Raw genomic sequence first — 21,686 nt, forward strand, 5'->3', positions numbered from 1 at the left:
GCCGACATACCGAGTAGAACACTATAACAGTATCATTTTCTAGGATTTACAGTAGCTCAGCTAGAATTCCATCACTTCCTTTAGCTTTGTTCATAGTAATGCTTCCTAAGGATCACTTGACTTTACATTGCAGAATGTCCTGTTCTAGGTGAGTGACCATACCATCGTGGTTATCTGGGTCATTAAGACCTTTCTTGTATAGTTGCCACCTCTTCTTAATCTCTTCTCCTTCTTTTAGGTCCATACCATTTTTGTCCTTTATCATGCCCATCCTTGCACGAAATGTACCCTTGATATCGCCAACTTTCTTGAAGTTATCTCTAGTCTTTCCCATTCCATTGTTTTCCTCCATTTCTTTTCCATTGTTCATTTTAGAAGGCCTTCTTATCACTCCTTCCTATTCTCTGGGACTCTGCATTCAGTTGGGTATAATTTTCTCTTTCTCCTTGGCCTTTCACTTCTCTTTTTTCCTCAGGTATTTGTAAATCCTCCTCAAACAGGCACTTTGCCTTCTTGTGTTTCTTTTCCTTTGCGATGGTTTTGATTATTTCCTTCTGTACAGTGTTATGAACCTCCATCCACAGTTCTTCAGGCATTCTGTCTAACAGATCTAATCCCTTGAATCTATTCCTCACTTCCACTGTGTAATCATAAGGGATTTGATTTAGGTCATACCTGAATAGCATAGTGATTTTCCCTACTTTCTTCAATTTGAGCCTGAATTTTGCAAAGGAGCTAATGGAATGAGCCACAGTCAGCTCCGGGTCTTGTTTTTGCTGTCTATATAAAGCTTCTCTCTTCGGCTGCAAAGAACATAATCATTCTGATTTTAACTTGGTGATGTCCACGTGTAGAGTCTTCTCTTCTGTTGTTGAAAAAGGATGTTTGCTATGACCAGCGTGTTCCTTGACAAAATTCTATTAGCCTTTGCTGTGCTTTATTTTGTACTCCAAGGCCAAACTTGCCTTTATTCCAGGTATCTCTTCCTGCTTTTGCATTCCAGTCCCCTATGATGAAAAGGACATCTGTTTTTGGTATTAGTTCTAGAAGGTGTTAGAGGTCTTCATAGATTTGGTCAACTTTAGCTTCTTCAGCATCAGTGGTTGAGGCAGACTTGGATTACTATGATGTTGAATGATTTGCCTTGGAAACGAACTGAGATTATTCTGTTTTTTTTTTTTAATTTTAATAAACTTTATTTAATATTTGCTTAATTTTTCTCTGCATATATATATTGTTATTTTTTATTATTATTATTTTTAAAATTTTATTTTATTTTTAAACTTGACAATATTGTACTAGTTTTGCCAAATATTGAAATGAATCCGCCACAGGTAGACCCACGTTCCCCATCCTGAACCCTCCACCCTCCTCCCTCCCCTACCCTCCCTCTGGGTCGTCCCAGTGCACCAGCCCCAAGCATCCAGTATCGTGCATCGAACCTGGACTGGCGACTCGTTTCATACATGATATTATACATGTTTCAATGCTATTCTCCCAAATCTCCCCACCCTCTCCCTTTTGAGATTGCACCCAAGTACTGTCCCCCTGGTGGCTCAGATGGTAATGCATCTGCCTGCAATGCGGGATACCTGGGTTCAATCCCTGGATTGGGAAGATCCCCTGGAGAAGGAAACGGCAACCCACTCCAGTACTCTTGCCTGGGAAATTCCATGGACTGAGGAGCCTGGTAGACTACAGTCTGTGGGGTCACAAAGAGTCAGACATGACTGAGCCACTTCACTTCACTGCATTTCAGACTCTTGTTGACTATGAGGGCTCCTTGTATACTTGAGTTTTTTTGTTTAAAATTATTGCATCTCTTAGAAATAAATATATTACCACATTAAATCTACATAAATTCTTTGGAAAGATTTGTAAAAGATAAAGTGATTAGGAAAAGAAATGTAAACTTTTAATGGTATTGGTGACTGTTGTTTAGGAAGCAGTACTGCTGGAGCAGCCTTTCAGTGCTGTGAAACAAGAACAGCAGCGAAAATGGATTGAAGAGTTGAACAAGCAAATAGAAGATGACCGGCAAAAAAAAGCAGAGGAGAAAATTATATCCTCAATGGTAACTTATAAAGTTTCATGGGTACACAGGGGAAAAAAAATTAAACATCTTTAATCATAAACTTAAAAGTATCCTAAAACTGCATGACAAGACTGGAATATTTAAATTTTTCCACATTTGCTCTTGTGAACCTTTTTTGAATGAATTTAGTAAGTGCGATTTTGCTTAGTTTCTTGTAACTTGTTAGACATTTCCTAATTCTTTGAGTTTTTCATATTCTCTAAGCTTAGCTGTCTCAACGTATGTGGAATCAATACAGAATGCGATTTTGTTAATTTTCATGATGCTTGTTTTGCTGTGTGGTGACTCTTAGAAATTGTGTTATTTGTCATGTGGGATTTTAAATGTAAGAAGAGTTATTAAAGTTCTTAGCAGTTCTTGTTTGTCGTGATTAGGCTGAGGAACGTGACAGATGGGCGATGCATTTTGATTCCTTAAAGAACTATCCTGGTTCTCAGTCTCGACTATCTTCTCAGTCAGTGCAAAAACAACCAGAGTACTTCTGTGTCTCTCCGGACACTCAGGAGCTGGCTGATATCAGCAGTCTTTATACACCTACAGTTGGAAGCCAGATTGAACCTTCAGAGGAGGAACATACAGTGAAACCTTTTAGAGATACGGCTGTGGCAAACATTCAGAAAACGAAGTAAGTTCATTCTTCAGTATTTATTGATGTTTAAGAAAGTCTGTGTGCTTTTTTTTAGGGCTGTTGTTTGTTTATATCTTAATTGTTTTCAGTTTCCTATTTTTATTTATAGTAGAAATGACTCGGTAGAGCTCCCTTGCCTTCCCACTTGCATCTCTTTCAGCTGTCCTATATTAATCTACTTCTTGCCTATCAAAAAAAAAAAAAAAGTAGAAATGATGTATTTCAAACAAAAATGAGTTAGTAGTTTGTTAAACCCACCTTTGTGGGTTTTAAGTAGCTAATATGTCTCTCTTGGCAGCTTTCTCCGTTCTATGACTGCTCTTTTGGACCCAGCTCAGATTGAGGAACGAGACAGGAGGCGACAAAAGCAGTTAGAACATCAGGTATTGCATTGTAACGTGTTGTTCTTTGCCTTAATAGTTAGTAGTCGTGGCCTAGATACCTAAGTGAATGGAAATTAAAATTTTGCTATAAATTTATAGCACAAGCCTGTACAATCCTGTGATTACATCTAATTTCTACCCCAACTGGCGTTATGTTAGAATCATGCTCATTTGGAGAACTAGGTCGTATCACATGCTACAACCACCTGCCTTCCAAGAGAGAAGGTCTCTAATGTATAGGTTGTGTATCTGAAATGATACTGAATCTGTTTAAGTTAGTATTGAGTTGTTTTTTTGTTTTTCCCTCCAGTTCTTCTGAATTCTGTTCAGGGTGAGAATTAGGTCTTTGAAAGGGAAATATATATAAAGGATTGAGGTAAAATTATGATTAAGAAATCTAGCAGATAATATAAGAAAGGAAACTAAGATTAAAATTCTACCCTAATTTTAGTCTAATACTAAAGGGACTTGAATGTCTAATAATTCTTTAAAATGTCTACTGTGTGAAGATTTGGCTTAGTTCATGTAGCTAATAGTCAATTAAGTGAACAGACATTTATGGAGCATCTGCTCTTTTTACCAGGCACTATGTTAAACACTGAGATTCTTTCCTCAGTTGGTTTTCTCTTGGTTCTTCTAAGAGCCCTCCTGGGGTTAAAGAAAAGGCACGTAGAACTTGACAGGTGGGAGATGGGGAAAACCTGACATTCTAATTTAACTTGACATTCTAACTTAACTCATGTACATACTACCTTCTCTATATTTGATGAACGTTTTGAAACACCAGAAAAATGCTGTGTGAATTTTTTAAATTTATGACAGTGATTTATCTTACTGTTTATGAGTTAGAAAGCTATCACTGCTCAGGTAGAAGAGAAGCGCAAGAAAAAGCAGCTCGAAGAAGAGCAGAGAAAGAAGGAGGAACAAGAGGAGGAGCGTCGCCTAGCCCGGGAACGAGAAGAGATGCAGAAACAGTATGAAGAAGACATACTTAAGCAAAAACAAAAGGAAGTAGGTTATCTGTATCCTAACTGTGACATTTTAAAGTAAAAGTGGGTTTGTTTTTAAAGAAAAAATAAACAGAATATTTGCATGTATTTTGAAATAGTGAAGCTGTATACAGAAGCATTAAAGCTTTGTGTAAAGGTTTTGTAAGTAGGAATAAAGCTGGAGCTGTTATTTTTTCAAAAGATTTTTTCACAGATGCTATTTTTTTTTCTCTGAGGAGAGGGGAGGTCAAGATGAGTTATTACAACATAAAACAAAAATTTTCCATATGCTTAATTTTGAAGTGTTTCCTAAGCAATGATTATTAATACATTTCTAGATATGTTAAGAGAAATGATTGGGCTTTCTGTCTGTATTCATTTGTGAACAGGAGCATTTACTTGCAGAATGACTGGCTGGGATTGATCATAGATTCTGTTGCTATGTTAGAGGATTCCTCTGTGCTAATTAAAGATCTGTTAAAAAGAGTAGAAGAACCTCTGTAGCAAGTGGTACAGACTGCATAGGTATGGTGATACCAAGCGCTGTGTTTGAGTGGACCTGACAAAGAGCAGATTATACAGTGACGTTCGATCGCCAAAGGTTCATGAAATTTACAGAAGAGACAACACAGCACTTGCTTGGAGGCAGCGTGGTGGCGTCGAGAGCTCGCCTTTACTTGCCAGTTCCCGCTTGCAACCTTTGCTTCAGAATTAGCTGATGAATGTACAAATGGTTTAGTTTCCGATTTGGATACATAGAATATTCTGAGCCAACTACATCTATGAAATAACTACGTACATGAAAAAAGAATGTCATTTGCTTGAATTATAAAAAATGACCATAAATCTTGAGTATTAGTTCTTAATTATCTAGTGGGTTGGCAAAAAAGTTTGTGATTTTTTTCTTTTTTTTTAAATTTTATTTTATTTTTAAACTTTACAATATTGTATTAGTTTTGCCAAATATCGAAATGAATCCGCCACAGGTATACCTGTGTTCCCCATCCTGAACCCTCCTCCCTCCTCCCTCCCCATACCCTCCCTCTGGGTCCTCCCAGTGCACCAGCCCCAAGCATCCAGTATCGTGCATCGAACCTGGACTGGCGACTCGTTTCATACATGATATTATACATGTTTCAGTGCCATTCTCCCAAATCTCCCCTCCCTCTCCCTCTCCCACAGAGTCCATAAGACTGATCTATACATCAGTGTCTCTTTTGCTGTCTCGGAAACTCAAAACTTTCTGGCCTCTCTAGTTTTCTTTTACCTTAATAAAATTATGTAGTTGACCATTGGTTTTAGAAGCTTTGGAAACTTTATTAGTATAATCTTGAGTGGGTGAAAGAGTTTTTGTGTTTGTGGTCTAATCAGCTGTAGAAAAAGATACTAAAATATGAGCTCCAAAAAGGAAGGAACTTTGTTCTGTTGGCTGCGCTACTCAGTTTCTTGAATAGTGCCTGGCATATAGTAGGAACTTAGAAAATTATTATTACTGAGAGAGAATAGTCACGTCTGTACATGTTTGATAATTGTACTTATAACTTTGTGCACTTCAACATTGATAGGAAATGATGACTCTGCAGACGAATAAGCTGTTCCAGACGATGCAGAGAGCGCAGGAGCTGGCACAGAGACTGAAACAAGAACAGAGAATCCGAGAATTGGCTCAAAAGGGACATGACACTTCTAGGTTGATTCAAAATCTAGGCAGTAAGCACAACTAGAATTTTATTTATATAGTATTTTTTTAAGATTGAGAATAATTGCCTCTTTTTAATACCTTTAAACACTTGTTAACTAAATACTTTTTAAGGAATTTCAGACTTTGAACTAATGTAATTTTATAATGCTTACTTGGGAAATTGCGTTAAGAGTAGAACTAAATAATGCTGAACTTTTCAGTATCTTTTCACATGTATTTTCTTAACATTTCCCTCACAATAGGTAAAATGTATACTTTTGTACCCATTTGTACAGAGTTGTCCATTAAGTAATCTCCCTAAGTTCAGTAAGGGACAAAAATGCTGATAAAACTTTAGCCCTTCTAAATTTTTATTGCAGTGTTTACACTACTTGATTAAACTAAAAGTCTTATATGCATTTACTTGCTGCTGTATCATTTTATCAGAAAACTTACTTCTCTTGCCAGTTGATACAATACAAGTGGAATATAACGCCTCTACTAACAACACTGGAAACTCAAGACATGGCTTGGATAAAGTGAGTGGTAAAATGAATACATATATCAACTCTACAACCTCTCCCAGGAAGGACACTGGTGTGCAGACAGGTATTGGTTGATAAATTGTGATTTGGCTTAAAGTTTACTTAAAATCACAATTAAAATTTAGTTAAATTAATTTAAAGTTTAAAATTAAATTAAAGTTTAAAATTTAAAGGAATTTAAGGTTTTCAAGTAAGAGAAAATGAAGATATCTCTTGGTTTTTAATTTCACTATAGCACCTTTATTAAGATATAATTTACATAGCATTAAATTAACCCCTTTAAAGGATACAGTTCAGTGTTTTTTAAAGGATACAATTCAGTTTTTATATTCAGAGTTGTACAGCCATCACCATAGTTATTTTTTAGAACATTTTTACCACTCCAAAAAGAAACTCTGTACCCATCAACAGTCATTTTCCATTTCCTCCTTCCTCTCTATTCCTGGGCAACCACCAGACTACTTTCTGTCTCTAGATTTGTCTATTCTGGACATTCCATATGATTGAAATCTTTTCTGTCTGGATTCTTTCACTTAGCATGTTTTAAGGTTCATCTCTATTGTAACATATGACAGTAAGGCTTCATCCTATTTATCACTGAACAGTTTTCCATTTTATGCATATACCACCATATTTTGTTTTTGTTCCTCCATTTAATTCCACTTTTTGGCTATTAGAAATAATGCTGCTGTGAGCATTACTGTACAAATTTTTACGTAGACATAGATTTTCAGTCTCTTGGGGGAGAAGAGTAGCATTGCAAAGTCGTGGAGTAACTGTATGTTTAAAGGTTTGAAGAACTACTAAACTGTCTTCCAAAGCAGCCATACCATTTTACATTCCCACCAGTGATGTATGAAGGTTCCAATTTCTTTATAGCCTCACTCGTACTAATTCTCATGGTTGTAAAGTGCTCTCTCATCATGACTGCTGACATTAAGCATCTTTTCATGTGCTTCTTTTAAATTTTTACATAAGTAATTAAGTAATACCCATGTTGGGTGTCATTATCATAGGCTTACTGTGAATCCTTTCAGCCCTCCACCTATATGTCCAGGAAATGTCTTTTTTAAAGTAATTAAAAAAAAATAACTTCCAGTAACTTTTTATTTTAAAATGTAAAATTGAGATATAACTGATGCATAACATTAGTTTCAGGTATATACCGTGATGTTTATACTGTCAGTGGCACAGACTGGGGCTCCAAACAAGTGTAAAGCTCTTTTCTGGGAGATAGCAGCAGGCTGCAGTGAAGCAGAGGTGACTGTGAGATGGGTTGCTCTGAGAAACGCAGCAGGACTGGGTGTATGCAGACCTGAGGCCTGCCGCTAGACCTTTCTCATGGAAAGATGAGAGTGTGTGTTTCAGCTTTGTTTGTCCGGTGCTCTGTGGTTGGCAACCTGCCAGTAATTGTCTCTTCAACTGTTTTGGTCTCATGAGACCTGGAACACACGCCCCATTGGTTAGAGTCCTGTGGGACCTGCAAGCAGAAGCCCTTGGCCACTGGGACCAGGTGTTGTAGGGTGTCCCCTAGCGGCACCTGCAAAACTTGGGACACCATACAAGCCTATAAACTTCTGGGGAAACACTGCCTTGCTGGCGTAAGGCAGAGGAAAAATGCAAAGGTTACATCTAATGACCTCCATTCCCTGAGAGCTTATCCATAGGCCCCTCGATGTGTGCCAAACTCAAGCCTTTCCTTCAGGCTAAACCTTTTGGAAAAGCAAGTAGGGATCTTTTTCAGAAAGACTGGTGGTTTGTTTTAGCCTGCTGCTTATGCAGTGTCCTTGGGGTTGATACTCTGTCAAGAGCTATTTCTCTGATTGTTACAGTTTCATGGGACCCAAGAATAAGGCCATGGGACCCTGGCCTCCAGAGCCAGTCTGTCAGGGGGCAGCCACTGGGCAACAGCTGCAGAAACCAGGGCACCAGGTGCTCGCAGAAGTTCCCTGCCGGGAGATACTGGCTCTCTGGCCTGGGGTAAAGGGAGAGGGTGAAGATGGCGGGCACCAGCTAGAATAAGGGGGAGGGAGAGTGCTAAGATGCCTCCCGCCACTCCCCTGGAAGCTCCGGAGTGTGACAGGGCAGGGGCAGCAAGGTGGAAATAACAGGCCTAGTGGTGGTGGTTCTTTTTTTAAAATAAAAGGTGATGCCCACTAGCCTCTTTCCACACCCCCACTGTGAGAGAGAGAATTCCAGCAAGCCCGTAGATGTGTTGTTACATGCCTACCCCTTGGGGCAACGCTTCAACTAATTTTTTTTTCAACCTAATTTTAAATGAGCTTCCTTCGTATCGGTGTGATTGGCTGCCTCTGCACTGGGCCCGGGAGTAGGTGACCCTTGAAGAGCTCTTTTTCCCTTCTGCTGTAGCTTTGAGTCGTTTTGGTTTTCATGTTAGATGTTTTGGGGCATTTATCTATTCTGTGCAGATCTTAAAAGTGGGGATGCTCAATGTGGGGTTCAAACCCTTCGCTCCTTGGAGGAAAGCTCCTGAGTCTTGAGTTCCCTCCCAATTGTGGGTTGTAGCACAGAGACAGGGTTTATAGCTCGATGGTGGCTCAGCCTCTCACACCTGCTTGGATAGTGGGGCTTTCTCACTTGCCCAGTATGTAGGGGTCGCCCAGCCAGTTTTTTAGGTTTTTTAAGAGGAACTTGTTCCATATGTATGTGTAGGTTGAGTGTGTCCATCGGAGGTGAGTTCAGTATCTTCATAGGTCACCACCTTGAACTAGAGCCCTTCACTCTTTAAACTAATTACCAGTAGACCCTGCTATCAGGTATTTGTGGTCTTGGTAACTTAAGACAAAAAACAATTTGCCTTGCCATTAAGTAGGGGATAATATTCCTCTGGAAATAGGAGTTGGCTGGTACTGTCTTACAGAAATCCATTCTCTACATAACACTATTTTCTGCCAGTTAATCTTAGATCTTTCTTCAGTATAACGAGATTACCCACATCCTATGACAGGAAAGTAGAAAGGAATTTGAAAAAGGAAGAGAGGGTTAAAGCAACCTGCTTAGTTATCTGAAATCATTCTGCTCATGAGCCCTTGGTATTTTTTTTATAGTTAGCTCTTAGTGTGAAATCTAGTTTGGTCCCTTCTCTATGTCCAGAGTAATAACAAAGTTATATAAATCCTACACATCAACTAAAGTCAAATTAAGTTTTTAAGACCGTGAAATTATGTATATCATCACTGGGTGACTCTGAGGGAATGTAATCCATCAGGGTCCTCAAATATCAGTAGAGTAATTAAAGATGACTTATTTAGAAAGGGATTATTTTCAAAGGAGTGGATGTGCGGGAATATAGCAGTAATGCTTGGTGCTAGTAGCAACTGAGTATTATTGGAATCGAGAAGACAAGCGTTGGATAGAGGTAACTTTGAGGGGAACTGTGACCTTTGGGAAAGGTAGTCAGCCTGAGGTTAGCTCATAGGGACTGAGACAGTGGAATAAATACCCTGAATTGTCTTTTCCCTTCCTGTAATCTACATATGAACACTCTTGATAAAAACAGAAGCCCAAGGATCCAGAAAACCACTGATAAGGTTCTTACCCATCAGCCTGAGAGAAGGGGAGAGAAGGGGATAAATGGGTCTAAAATGGCAAACAATATCCAGTATGAGGATGTGGGCTGGGCAGCCTTACTAGTAGGGATTAGGCCTGGGGCAGCTCTAGCCTGGAATAACACATTTAGATTAATAGGTGGACTTTTTTTTTTTTTTTAATGGGCAATCCAGACCTCCTTTGCTTAGCTACTTGTGAATTTAAAATTTCAATCATATGTGGAAAAATAGCCTTTGTAATTTTGAGGCTACCAGCTGTTGTGACAGTAGAGCGTATGTATAGTCATGAACATTATATAAGTTGTAAGGAAATTTCAGATGTCTTTTTTCCCAATGGTGAACTTTTCTTGTTTTCAAAATGGAAAAAAGTGAAAGGTTATATGCAATTCAGGGATAGTCTGCTGGCAGAGCATGATGGTACATGAAACATTAAAACAAATACATGAAATGCACTATCAGGAGCAATCAACATTTCCCTAAAAATTATAATCTTGAATTTCTAAGTGAAAACCAGGACAAATCTTTTTTGGAAGTTGGGTTTAAAAAGTGATCTCTATCATGTGATGGTAAGAATGAATCATCTAAGATTCTGATATGTGCTCCAAGTTGAATGACCCTTAAAGGCCTTATGCTGAATGAAATAAGCTGGAGTTGAGGGGAGGGGGCAGTTGTGCATGGAGGCACAAATACTGTATATTAATAGTTTCACTGGTATAAGGAATCTGGGGTTCATGAACAAATTCACGTATGGATAGTAGAGTGAGGTTGCTGGGGTTTGGGAAGGAGGTGGAATGGGGAGTTACTGCAGTGGGTGCAGGGTTTCTGCGGGAGGTGTTGATTGGTTCTGGAATTGTGTGGCCTCATGGGTGTGCTTGGTACCACTGAATTGTGCACTTAAAAAGGGTTTAATGAAAGATTTAGGAAAACTAGAACACTTGTGCCTTATTGGTGGGAATGTAAAATGGTTCAGCTGCTATGGCAAACTGTGACACTGCCTCAGAAGATTTAAAGTACAATTACTGTTTGGTCCAGCAGTCCCACTTATGGGCGTATACCCAGAACAGCTACAAAAAGTGAGGTCTTGAATAGCTGTCCCCTGACAGATGAATGAATAAAAATGTGGTATATACACAATGGAATCCTTTGGGGTATGTGTCTACAGACTCACACACAATGGTGTATTACTCACACTTTAAAAAGGAGGAAATGCTGACATATGCTACAGCTTGGATGAACCTTGAGGACATTATGCTAACTGAAATAAGTCACAAAAAGACAAATACCTTAGATTCTACTTGTGTTTATAGTGGTCAGAATCATACAAGGTAGGATGGTGGTTGCCACCAGGTGGCAGGAAGGGGGAAGGAGTTGTTTAGTGGATATAGAGGTTTTTCTTTGTTGGAATATAATTGCTTTACAATGTTGCATTAGTCTCTGCTGTACAAGGTGAAAGGGCCATATGTATGTAGGTATCTCCTCCCTCTTGCGTCTTCTTCCCACCTCCCCCATCCCACCCCTCTAGGTCAATACGGAGCACTGAGCTGAACTCCCTGCTTTACAACAACTTTGGAATTTATTTTCAAAACAAAGTTTTTGAGGGAAATTTTAATACCTTTGAAAAGATGGTTAAGATGGGTAAGTTTTGCATTATGTATATTTTACCACAATTTTAAGAAAAATTAATCACCTGAAACTTTTTTTTAGATGACTTAAATATAGGAGTATTTACCAATACAGAATCACGCTGTGGATCGGTGTCAGAGAGGGAAATTATAAATTGTTCATCCCCTGAGATTGCTGCAGAATTTAATGAACAGTTTAACACTAAGAATAACAAGCAAGAACTAGTAAGTCAGATTAAAGGAGCCAACTTAGAAAAAGAAAACAGTTGGTATAATGACCAGTGTAATCAGATCACAAGAAGAGAGAAGCAAACAAAACATATGAAGAAGTGTCCTAAAAGGCCTGACTGGAACATAAATAAGCCACTCAGAAGGTATATTCCCGCGTCAGAAAAGTACCCTAAACAACTTCAAAAGCTGAGAGAAGAAAAAAAGGTAAGAAGGCAGATGGAACTGCTTCATTTGATTGAAAGAAGTAATCCTGGACAAATCTCTCAAAATAGAGGCACTTCACCAGAAGTTCTTCTTTCATCTCATCAAGAAACTGATCCAAGTTTCAGGCGACAGCTAGTCAGAAAGGTAAAGCTGTTCTAAAAAATATTTTTTAAAATGCATCAAAGTTTGTAGAATGAGACTACAGTTCCTCACATGCATGTTTTGACAAGAAATTTGCTTTATTTTATACCAGGGGTCAGCAAACTATGGCCCACGAGCAAAACACTGTATGTGCAGAAGCAGGCTGCAAATGTAGTAACTGCCGCCTGCTATTGCACATGCAGTATTTTAGGAACACATCCATGCTCATTCTTGTGTCTGTGGCTAACTTCACGCCGCAAGAAAACTTTTATCAGAGTAATTCCAACAGACACCACGTGGCTTACAAAGCTGAGTCTACTATCCTTTACAGAAAAAATTTACACTTAAACCCTGTATAGATTTCTGTATTCAAATACCCATTCAAAACTCGTTTATAGTCTGTACATAGCTTCCCTGGTGGCTCAGTGGTAAAGAATCCACCTGCCAATGCAGGAGACCTGGGTTCAATCCCTGGGGTGGAAGATCCCCTGGAGAAGGAAATGGCAACCTACTCCAGTATTCTTGCCTGGAGAATCCCATGGACAGAGGAGCCTAAGTCCAGGAGGTTGCAAAAGAATCGGACACAATTTAAAGACTAAAACAACCAGTGACAATGAATATTTGAACCAACACTCATTGAGAGAAATATAACCCATATATCCAGAGGATAATGGGCAAGGTCAGGAATGACTGGTTTGGTTTCTCTGGAGAAATACCTAGCCTATTATTACCTAGTATCTGTTGCTCAAATCATTGAGAAACATTGTAACAAGTAAAACACTACAGTTATTTGTGGGGATATATGGAAATGCTGTTATTTACTCCTTTCTACATTTGTATATCCATCATATAGGAAGAAGAACCTCTGAGAACTAATTGTTTTAGCAGGGAAAGGTATGTTATGGTTTTCATTGCTACTTAGCGCTTTTTATGTGATATAACGGTCAGCCTAAGCAGGAATGTGACATTTTCTATTAGCTCCAGATTTAAAGTGTTGATTTTCCAGATGTCAACAGTGGAATAGACATTCTCCTTGGATTGAGAGGAGAGGGAAATGACTGGTTAGCAATAGAAAATAACCAATGGTAAATTTAGAATCATTAGATTTTTATTCTCTGCTTTTGGGTATGAACCATCTGGTTTAGAGTTGTCTCTGAATGTGGCTCTAATAGCAAGTTTACTTCAGGTGGCATAAGTTGTTAAATTTAAGTTTTCTCCCTGTTCTAAAGTGTGTCTGTATATGTATATCCTCAGGAAGTGGTAATAACTCCCAAATTAATCCCATTTTATTGGCTTATTTTAGGAAAAATTATCATAAAACTCAAGCCTTTTACACACAGTGTTCCCTAAGATGTTATAAGTACATTTAGAATAAACTGAAAAGTGACTGAAGAATAGAAAATGCTTAATCTAAAATAAAAGACACAATAGTTGATTAATGCTTTAAGTCCTTTATTGTGTTTTGGGAAAATACAGGTCTCAGTCGCCACCATTTCCGGCAGTGAAAAGCAGAACGCAACAAACTCAGACACTAAAAAATAGTAATTATGAAAGAGAGAATCTGATATCGGGACATAGTCAAACAGAATTATCACCTGGGATTTCTGATCCATTTCATTTTATTCCGTATGTCCGAACCAAGGAGGTCTATTACCTGGATCCAGATGCACCATTGTCTAGGCCTGTAACTCAGAATCCTCAGTACCAAAATGCACATGGTAAGTAAATGTATCCCCACCCTAAATTCAAAATCCAAATTAGTATTTGAGTAATACTAATAAGTTTTACCCCAGGAGGGGTAGGATTTCACTCTTTTGGAGTCAACTGTAAAATTTTGTATTGAATATGTATTACTTAAATTGGTGCTTTCCTAGGATATAAATTAATGAATCCCTAGAAAATTATAGCATAGGGCTATTTCATAGTATCAAAAATGTATTTGATTTTTGTCATTTACATCCTGTCTCACCTCAGACCGAGAACAAGAGCTGTTTGCCTCTGACCATCTCAGGGACCCACTTCTTAATCCTAACTTGGTGAAAAACAGGGATCGACAACAAGCAATCCTTAAGGGACTATCAGATCTGAGACAGGTATGAGCCTTTCAAAAGTGTAGGTGTGACCATATTCTGGTGGAGGAGTGTTAGAATGGCTAAGCAGTTACTTAAGCCAGACTGATGATTACATGACTTAGGTCACCTCTTTTCTTCTATTTGATTCACATTGCCATCTCTAAGAGTATTTCTTTCCAGCAGGAAATCATGAGACATGAGTATTAAAACAACTTTATTGAATGAAAATGCATACATTTGAAATGGCAAAGCATGATCAATAAGGCCCGAAAACAAGTACAGTTGTGGTTTAATTCTTAGTAATGCAGTTCACAAATTTTTTAAAATGCATGTGTTGGCTGTGTTTAGAACAGAGCATTGACGTAAGACCCAAAGAGCACTATATACTCAGTGTGAAATTACATGTATCGTCTTACCAGACTTTTTCTCCCAGACCAACTGTGACTCATTACCTTGCTCAGGTAAAAATTCCAATATTTAAGTCTATAACTTTTCTCTATCAGGTAGCCTTGAAACAAACACCTGTTGCTGTGCTTTAAAAAATAATGACATACAAAACTGTGTTTGCAGTTAGTTTTGATTCACAGTATACTTTTCCAAAACAAACTGTAGTTTTAGGAGTACTTTTTCCATGTCCAGTCATTTACAAATGCCTCTGTATAAACTTGTTGATTCAAGTGTTAACAATTTTTTTTCTATAAAGCTAGAAAATCACCCCCACTAATACAGGATTATCAAGAATCCTTTAGCTTTTTTACACGTTAGCATTGGTTACACCTAGACTGAGTTTTGTAACTCAAGCTTGGAAATTCACACATATTTTACTTATATTACCTTTCAAAATGACAAGCATAGTCTAGCTTAGAGGAGACAAAAGTTGTGAGGTTAAGAGAAAGAATGTAATACACATACACCTTCACCTGTATAGTGACCATGTCGTATTTCAGCAGGGCCTTGTGCCAGCCACTAAGGTTAATGCAGTCAACATATACACTGGATGTTAAGGGAGACTCAGGATCTTTTTAAGACATTTGAGGAAAAGGTAAGGGGGGGTGGCACCTCTTTAAGGAAAGCCATCCATATTGGTTTTATGCTAAAAATATGAAGACAGTCTTACAAATCTATAATAGCTATATATAGTAAGTACAGTATCCGAGTGAGAAAGTCTGGTATAAAAATTGAAAACATGTTTTGAAAGTAAATATAGAATAGGGTTAATTTGCACACCTTACTAACAAATCAATGTGATTTCAGGGCCTTCTCCAGAAGCAAAGGGAGTTGGAAACTAATCTCATGCCTTTAGCTGCAAATCAAGAAGAGAATTTTAGTTCTTCATTTTAAATGTAGAAAATTAAATCCTTCATTTGTGTTCCAAATTATAAAATGTGGTTGTTGCTTAACTGTTTTTACAAGTAGCCTAAATTTATTTTTTAAATGCTTATTTAAAACTTGTACATTATGTAGAAAAATGCTGTGTATGTATATTATGTATTTAAAACAATAAAACAGTTTCATAAAAGCTCAGTTAAGAAAAAGTTACCTGCTCTGTCACAATGTGGGTATGTATCTACTTACCTTAACACAGCCTGGAGTTTACAGATAATGTTCTTCCACACTTTACATGTAGGCTTACTAATTGAAACACCACGTATCTATTATAGTCTATAAAAAGAGTTTGAAGAGTAGGACCTACAGTTCTTTTAGTGGCCAAAGGGAGGTCTGATGTCCCAACATTACTAAAATAGCCCAGATTCAGCTTAGGCTTATGAGGAAGTTTTTTTAAGTCCTTTGATGACTTTTATTGTAGAAACTATAGTTTTTAAAAACGTCTACAAGTTTGTATTAGTAATGAAGAAGCATTTTTTTTAACCAGTACATGTGGATTCAAAATTTTTATCTCCACCATGTACTTTGGTACAGCACTTAAGTGCTTACATACCACCTGAAAAATATACATATATTTTTTTCTAACAATTTAAAAACCTGTAGCAAAGTTGGTTTCAAACTGTAACTGCCTGTAGTAACAGAAACCTATCTTTTGAAATATGAAACTGAATTTGGTTAAGTCTAAGGACCACACAAGCACTGAAAAAAATAAAAGCTTGACCAAAATTTTAGTAACAGGCAAAATTACATGGTTAAGTCTAAAGATAAAAAATAATGCTGCCTGGTATTAAGTCCTAAGTACATAGTTTTATAACCTAATGAAATTGCTTTGTTCGATAAATCCTGAGGTATCGAGCCAAAATCCTGTAAATATTTATTAACATCACTGGCTTATACCTGTGTAAAAACACTATACAAAAGCTTAAATAAATACAATAGTTGATACATCATTTCAGCAAAAGTATTTGGGATAATCTGACATTAGAGGAAGAAAAGTAAAGCCACTACTGTGCACTATCCTTTTGCAAATATCCTAGTTTTATATATAAAACAAGCTTCAATTTGAAGCCAAAGTACAGATGACATATAAAGTGTAAAACTTAGAAGTGCCAACATGAGATAATTCAAGTACAATATATGTTAAAAATATATATATTTATTTCAATTTTCAGAGGCTTCAACTGTTACAGGCCATCATGATTTAAATAAGAGGGGGAAAAAATGAGAAAGGAAAAACCTTTTGTTTAAAGAAATATAAATTGTTAATTCACTTTTAAGAAACAGAAAAAGTCCATAACAACCTATTTTTAAAAATTACTGTAATTATTTCTCTTTTGAAAACGGCCTGCAAGAATCACTTTTCCACCAACTTAATGGAGATGGAGAGTTCTCTCTATCCAAGCTTTGAGTATAAGCAGATAAAAAGTCATTTTCACTTTCTTGAGTCTGACTTGATGAAAGGGCATACGGTGTGCCCAAAAATGTCTGATGAGTGAGAACATTAAAATGACTAAACTGATGGGACATATTTAATCGACTGTGATAAACCTGAAAGCTGCTATATGAATCTTGTTCAGCTGAATTACTGTTCTCTCCTTCAGAGCATACTCTATCAATAGAAGCTCTCTCTGCAGAATCAATTTGATAAGTCTCATCTTCTAATAAACTTTTTTGCAAGTCAAGAGACGATTGCAACTCAATTTGAATATTGTTTTTTTGATCTGTTCCACGTGATCCTTTGGTCTCTTTCTCCAATATTTCTGAATGAAAATTGCTGCATACTTCTATTTGTGAGATTTCATCCCCTGAATCCAGAGACATATCCTCTTCATCCTTTTCATCGTTTTCTATAAGAGCTACATTTAAAAAACAAAAAGTCCTCCTCTATTGAAATACACAATTTGTTTAAGTTTTAAAATTATACACTACTCACACAATATAACGCGTCAGGGTCTGCAAGTCCACAATCCCTTAAAGCTTGGTCTTCTGCCACAAGTTCACTTAGTCACAACACTCACACTAGGTGTGAATGTCCAGATAATCCGATGCTAAAAGCTTCTGCGAAATGTGTTCACGTTTAATGTTGGGAAATCCCAACTCCCAGCTCCAAAGGGGTTAATGTCAAAACAGCATCTAAAGTTATACGGTAATTCAGTATTTGACAAGACAAATATAAAATAAAAATTCTGACATCTAGCTTCACTGGATTACTACTAAACTGGTTAGCTCTATCAAATGTTCGATCATCTCTGCTTTTCCTCGAAAACAAAAAGTACATCTTTCATTTTACATAAAACCTGGAACCAAAGCAGAGGCCATCTCACAAAAGACTAAAGCTATGGATATCTCTACTACTTTATCATTAAACTGCTTTAAATCACAACAGAAGCCAGTAATACTTACATTACCTCCAAAGAAAATGCTTACTCTATATAAGTATAGTATGCAGTCTACCATTAACAGCTTACACAGACTACAGTATAATAAATGAGATCTTTGTATATTCTAAGTAAAAGAATGATAAACGCCTTGAAACACTTCCCCTGAAGCTGTTTACACTGAGGTGAGCAGTTTCAAAATAAGTTTTCATTATATGAAATCAAAACAAAACCATTCTTTTTCTGTCTACCTTAAAGAAAATGAAAACTACTGAAAAGTTACCTGACTGTGACTCAAGATTCTCATTAGCACCAAGCAATGGAAGGTTTTCTTCTGTGATTGAGTTGTGATAGCCCACAAGGTTTTTAAAGTTTTGCATGAAGTCTTCAGCAGTTGCAACCACTATTCCATTATCAGTATAACTAGAAATCATCTTGATACTCTTTTCTATTTGGGGGAAAAAAATGTTGAATATAAAACACTTGAAAATATTATAATGCCTGTCCGCAGCCCTCAAAAAACCCTCCTCCACATTTTCATAAACACCCCACACAGTACCACAAAATCCTTTCATCCACATTCCTGTATTCATAGTAGAAAACTTAAGAGCATTTGCTTTACCTGTTAAAAAGACTATGTGTCGGTGCTGTATGTTCTGAGCCTGAAGTCTGATAAGGCAATCCAATTCTGGAGCATTTCGAGTTTGTGAATCACAATTGTGGTACGACAAAATTTCAACCAGATGTTTCTTCTGATAGACATTCAGTAGTGTCAGCAGACTTAGAGCTTTAGCATTCAATCTGTGAAATTAAGTAGGTTCAGTATCTGATCTGCATCTCTAAAATTTAGTATGGATGTTTTCGCTTGAAATTAACAGCATAATTTCTCAATAGAGGCAACTGATCACAACCACACTGCCTAGCTCACTGCCTGATGTATGGGTGCTTCTGAGTTGAGTAGAAACTGTGCAATCCCATGGTTAAAGGCTTTCTCTGGGTCCAAAGCCTGAAGACCAGTTACTCAGTTCAGACAAAAATCTCAACTTACTAAATAAACTTCACTTCTCTTCAGCTTCACTAATTTAGAAATGTAATGAAAGGCGTAAAGGACAGAAAGATATAAATCTTTCCTTCCAAAAGAACATGGCTCTAAGCTATCTCTACCTCCGGACACAAGGCAACCTGTGGCAGAAATTACTGGCTATTGTCAGAAGATGAGGGTACTAACTTGAACAGGTTATACCTTTGGGCCTCAGTGTTGGTATCTGTTATAAAAGACTTGCCCAATGCCTACACTTCACATGATTTGATGTTTTTAAAAAATCAAATTCAATGAAAATTTAAAATTATTTAGGCCTGAATTTCCCTAATTATGTGCCATGGAACTTCAACAGGTACAAGAAGAAAAAAAAAGTTGTTTGGCCTATGTTTTGGAAATGTTGACTGACAGAACGTAAACAGTATCCTTAACCACAGTTTCTCAGACCCTTAACTGTGTAAGGAAGGACATTCCATGGACTCTAGCAGTCATCTGATGACAACAATCATTTGCAGAGCCTCTCAAGGGACTAGTTACTATTCCAAGAATCACACTTTGAGAAGTGACTTCTGGACATGTTAGAAATCACTTATTTACACAAATTTATGAACTAATCATAGAACCCCTTATGTCAAAAATAATCCTTGTCTCATGTGTAGTAGTATTAGAGTAACTGGGATAGGACCTGATCTAGCATATATACAGTTCCTTGGCATATATACAGTTTCATTAAAAAAAAAAAATGCTGATTATCTCATTTTATAATTCTAAACCCAAATGGCAAAGGTCATACACCTATCTAGAACTTTGGCAAACCTCTACATAAATAAGAATACCATTTTGGCTGGTAAAAGATACCTATGACAACCAAGCAGCATCTATCATCTATAAACATAGAGAACAAAATTCTGTGAACAAAATGTTAAAGTCAACAACCAATATAGTTATTTTTCTAACCTTACCTGCCTAGTTCCTTTAGTTTTTTCTGAAATTTACAGTGGACTTTCCATTGCCATTTTCCTTCTGGAGTACTAAGTTCTTCAAGGAATGTCAAAAAATTTTTAAGGTTCTCTGTTAGAGATAATGAAGTTTATTTTAAATTCAATAAATAAGTCACTCCACAACTGAATTATGGAAAACATGTTTGCTGATATTACATAGGAACACCTACTTTCCTATGTAGTATTTTCTTTTTTCTCCCCTCAAAGGGAGACAGATCTAGCAATCTCTCTAAGATCTAATAAAATAAAATCTACACACAAAAAAACAAGTTAACAAAAACCAAAAGTAATCTAAGTGAAGCAGGTGCAGAGAGCCCTGCTTTATGCCAGATTTAGAGGAAGTTATTCACAGAGTAAAAGAATGGCAAAGAAATGTGTAGTAATAAACATTCCAAAAAATGGTGGAAATTACCTGGCTGGCAGAATGGACAATACATGAAAAAAGTACGAGTGGGCCACTTATGAGAAAAACCAGAGAAGACAGAGGTTACATGCTTAAGAGAATAAATCTTACCAATTGTGATTACTTCTGGATTTAGAATGGATTCATCAGAAACAATAAAACCTCCAGATACAAATAATTCATTGTATGTATGATTTTTAACATCATCCAGACTATCAACACCAGCAAAACTAACACAAGGGAGCTTCTTTAACGTCACCAAACAAGGTACCTATTTAAATAAGAAAATAAAAATAGAAATAAGGATAGACTAAACTGTGAAATGTACAAGAAACGTACTGTGGCTCACCTGTACTAACTAGCTAGGGTGTTGCCTCTGAAAAGTCAAATGCAAAAATATTTACATTTTTTCCAAATATACAAACTAGCATGTACTGGGCATCTATGTTGACAGAACACTCTAAGGAAGAGGCACTTATAACAGACCTGGAAATTCATCATTCAGAATGATGAATGCTAACTTGTCCTGCCCTGCGAGTACTGAGAATTCAAATGAGGCAAGAGCCTGGAACAGTCACGAAAGACTTCAGAGAGCAGTGGTGCTTGACATAGGCTCCTAAGACTAGATGGGGCACCCCCAAACCCGAGGGGCAGGGAAACTGGTTTGGCAAACAGCAGGTATAAACAGGTTTTCCAAGGACATATGAATGAAGGTGGTAACAACAGAGTCAGCAGACCCAGTGGCATTCAAGGAGTCAATGTTCTTACTCTTGACTAAGCAATAGGGAAGATATGGGATAGGCCACAAGTGAAGATTTTGCAGAGGTGCAAACAGGAATCCCACAAGTCAATTCACAGAGCACAGTGCAGGTCCTAGATGTCCCAAGCGCGAGGATTTATCTCCTTTAAAACTTAATATTTTAAAAACCAACAGCTTCAGTCTCAAAGACAGTAGAGATTTTTTACAACCAAAGTAAGGAATTCAGTGGAATAGTCTACCTTGTGAATGAAACCTGCAATGTCTTCATTTTGAATAATAATCAATAGTTTATCTAATTTTGATCTTCTTTCCAAAAACTGTTCTGGGTGACACTCTGTATTGCCTAATTTGATAAGATACTCCTGTTGAAAAGAAAAAACACTAAATCAACATTTGAAAGTCTTCTTGCAAACATCCATTTAACACCAGAAATGCAAGATAAACTGGTTATATTTAACTACTACTGGACTATAATTAATGATGACCTTTACACCAGGGCCCTCAGAGATCAAGGCCACTCTTAGAGAAGACTCTGAAGCTCAGAGCTTTCACGGTCACA

The 21,686-nt window shown here is 37.2% G+C and overlaps 2 protein-coding genes across 9 annotated transcripts in view; one reads left to right on the forward strand and one right to left on the reverse strand.

The window, feature by feature from the left end:
- The window catches only part of CCDC66 (coiled-coil domain containing 66), a 39,593-nt gene extending 23,904 nt beyond the window's left edge, over positions 1 to 15,689 (forward strand). For 2 of the 5 annotated variants that reach the window (XM_027522392.1, XM_027522393.1), the window contains exons 9-19: positions 1,943 to 2,074; positions 2,470 to 2,720; positions 3,022 to 3,106; positions 3,956 to 4,117; positions 5,661 to 5,805; positions 6,245 to 6,385; positions 11,595 to 12,091; positions 12,942 to 12,982; positions 13,565 to 13,806; positions 14,063 to 14,181; positions 15,415 to 15,684. In XM_027522392.1, coding sequence (XP_027378193.1) covers positions 1,943 to 2,074; positions 2,470 to 2,720; positions 3,022 to 3,106; positions 3,956 to 4,117; positions 5,661 to 5,805; positions 6,245 to 6,385; positions 11,595 to 12,091; positions 12,942 to 12,982; positions 13,565 to 13,806; positions 14,063 to 14,181; positions 15,415 to 15,501 — 1,902 coding nt within the window. In that variant the 3' untranslated portion in view covers positions 15,502 to 15,684. Of the gene's footprint in view, positions 1 to 1,942; positions 2,075 to 2,469; positions 2,721 to 3,021; positions 3,107 to 3,955; positions 4,118 to 5,660; positions 5,806 to 6,244; positions 6,386 to 11,594; positions 12,092 to 12,941; positions 12,983 to 13,564; positions 13,807 to 14,062 lie in introns of all 5 variants that reach the window. The other 3 variants (XR_003507730.1, XM_027522391.1, XM_027522394.1) reach the window with 3 other exon arrangements.
- TASOR (transcription activation suppressor) overlaps positions 14,362 to 21,686 on the reverse strand; it is a 51,700-nt gene continuing 44,375 nt past the window's right edge. For 2 of the 4 annotated variants that reach the window (XM_027522390.1, XM_027522389.1), the window contains exons 19-24: positions 21,367 to 21,489; positions 20,479 to 20,638; positions 19,926 to 20,034; positions 18,547 to 18,725; positions 18,208 to 18,372; positions 14,362 to 17,679 (exon numbers count right to left, since the gene is read on the reverse strand). In XM_027522390.1, coding sequence (XP_027378191.1) covers positions 17,624 to 17,679; positions 18,208 to 18,372; positions 18,547 to 18,725; positions 19,926 to 20,034; positions 20,479 to 20,638; positions 21,367 to 21,489 — 792 coding nt within the window. In that variant the 3' untranslated portion in view covers positions 14,362 to 17,623. The remainder of the gene's footprint in view (positions 17,680 to 18,207; positions 18,373 to 18,546; positions 18,726 to 19,925; positions 20,035 to 20,478; positions 20,639 to 21,366; positions 21,490 to 21,686) is intronic. The other 2 variants (XM_027522387.1, XM_027522388.1) reach the window with 2 other exon arrangements.

The sequence above is a fragment of the Bos indicus x Bos taurus genome, chromosome 22 (assembly GCF_003369695.1).
Source record: "Bos indicus x Bos taurus breed Angus x Brahman F1 hybrid chromosome 22, Bos_hybrid_MaternalHap_v2.0, whole genome shotgun sequence".
In the NCBI taxonomy this organism is placed as follows: domain Eukaryota; kingdom Metazoa; phylum Chordata; class Mammalia; order Artiodactyla; family Bovidae; genus Bos; species Bos indicus x Bos taurus.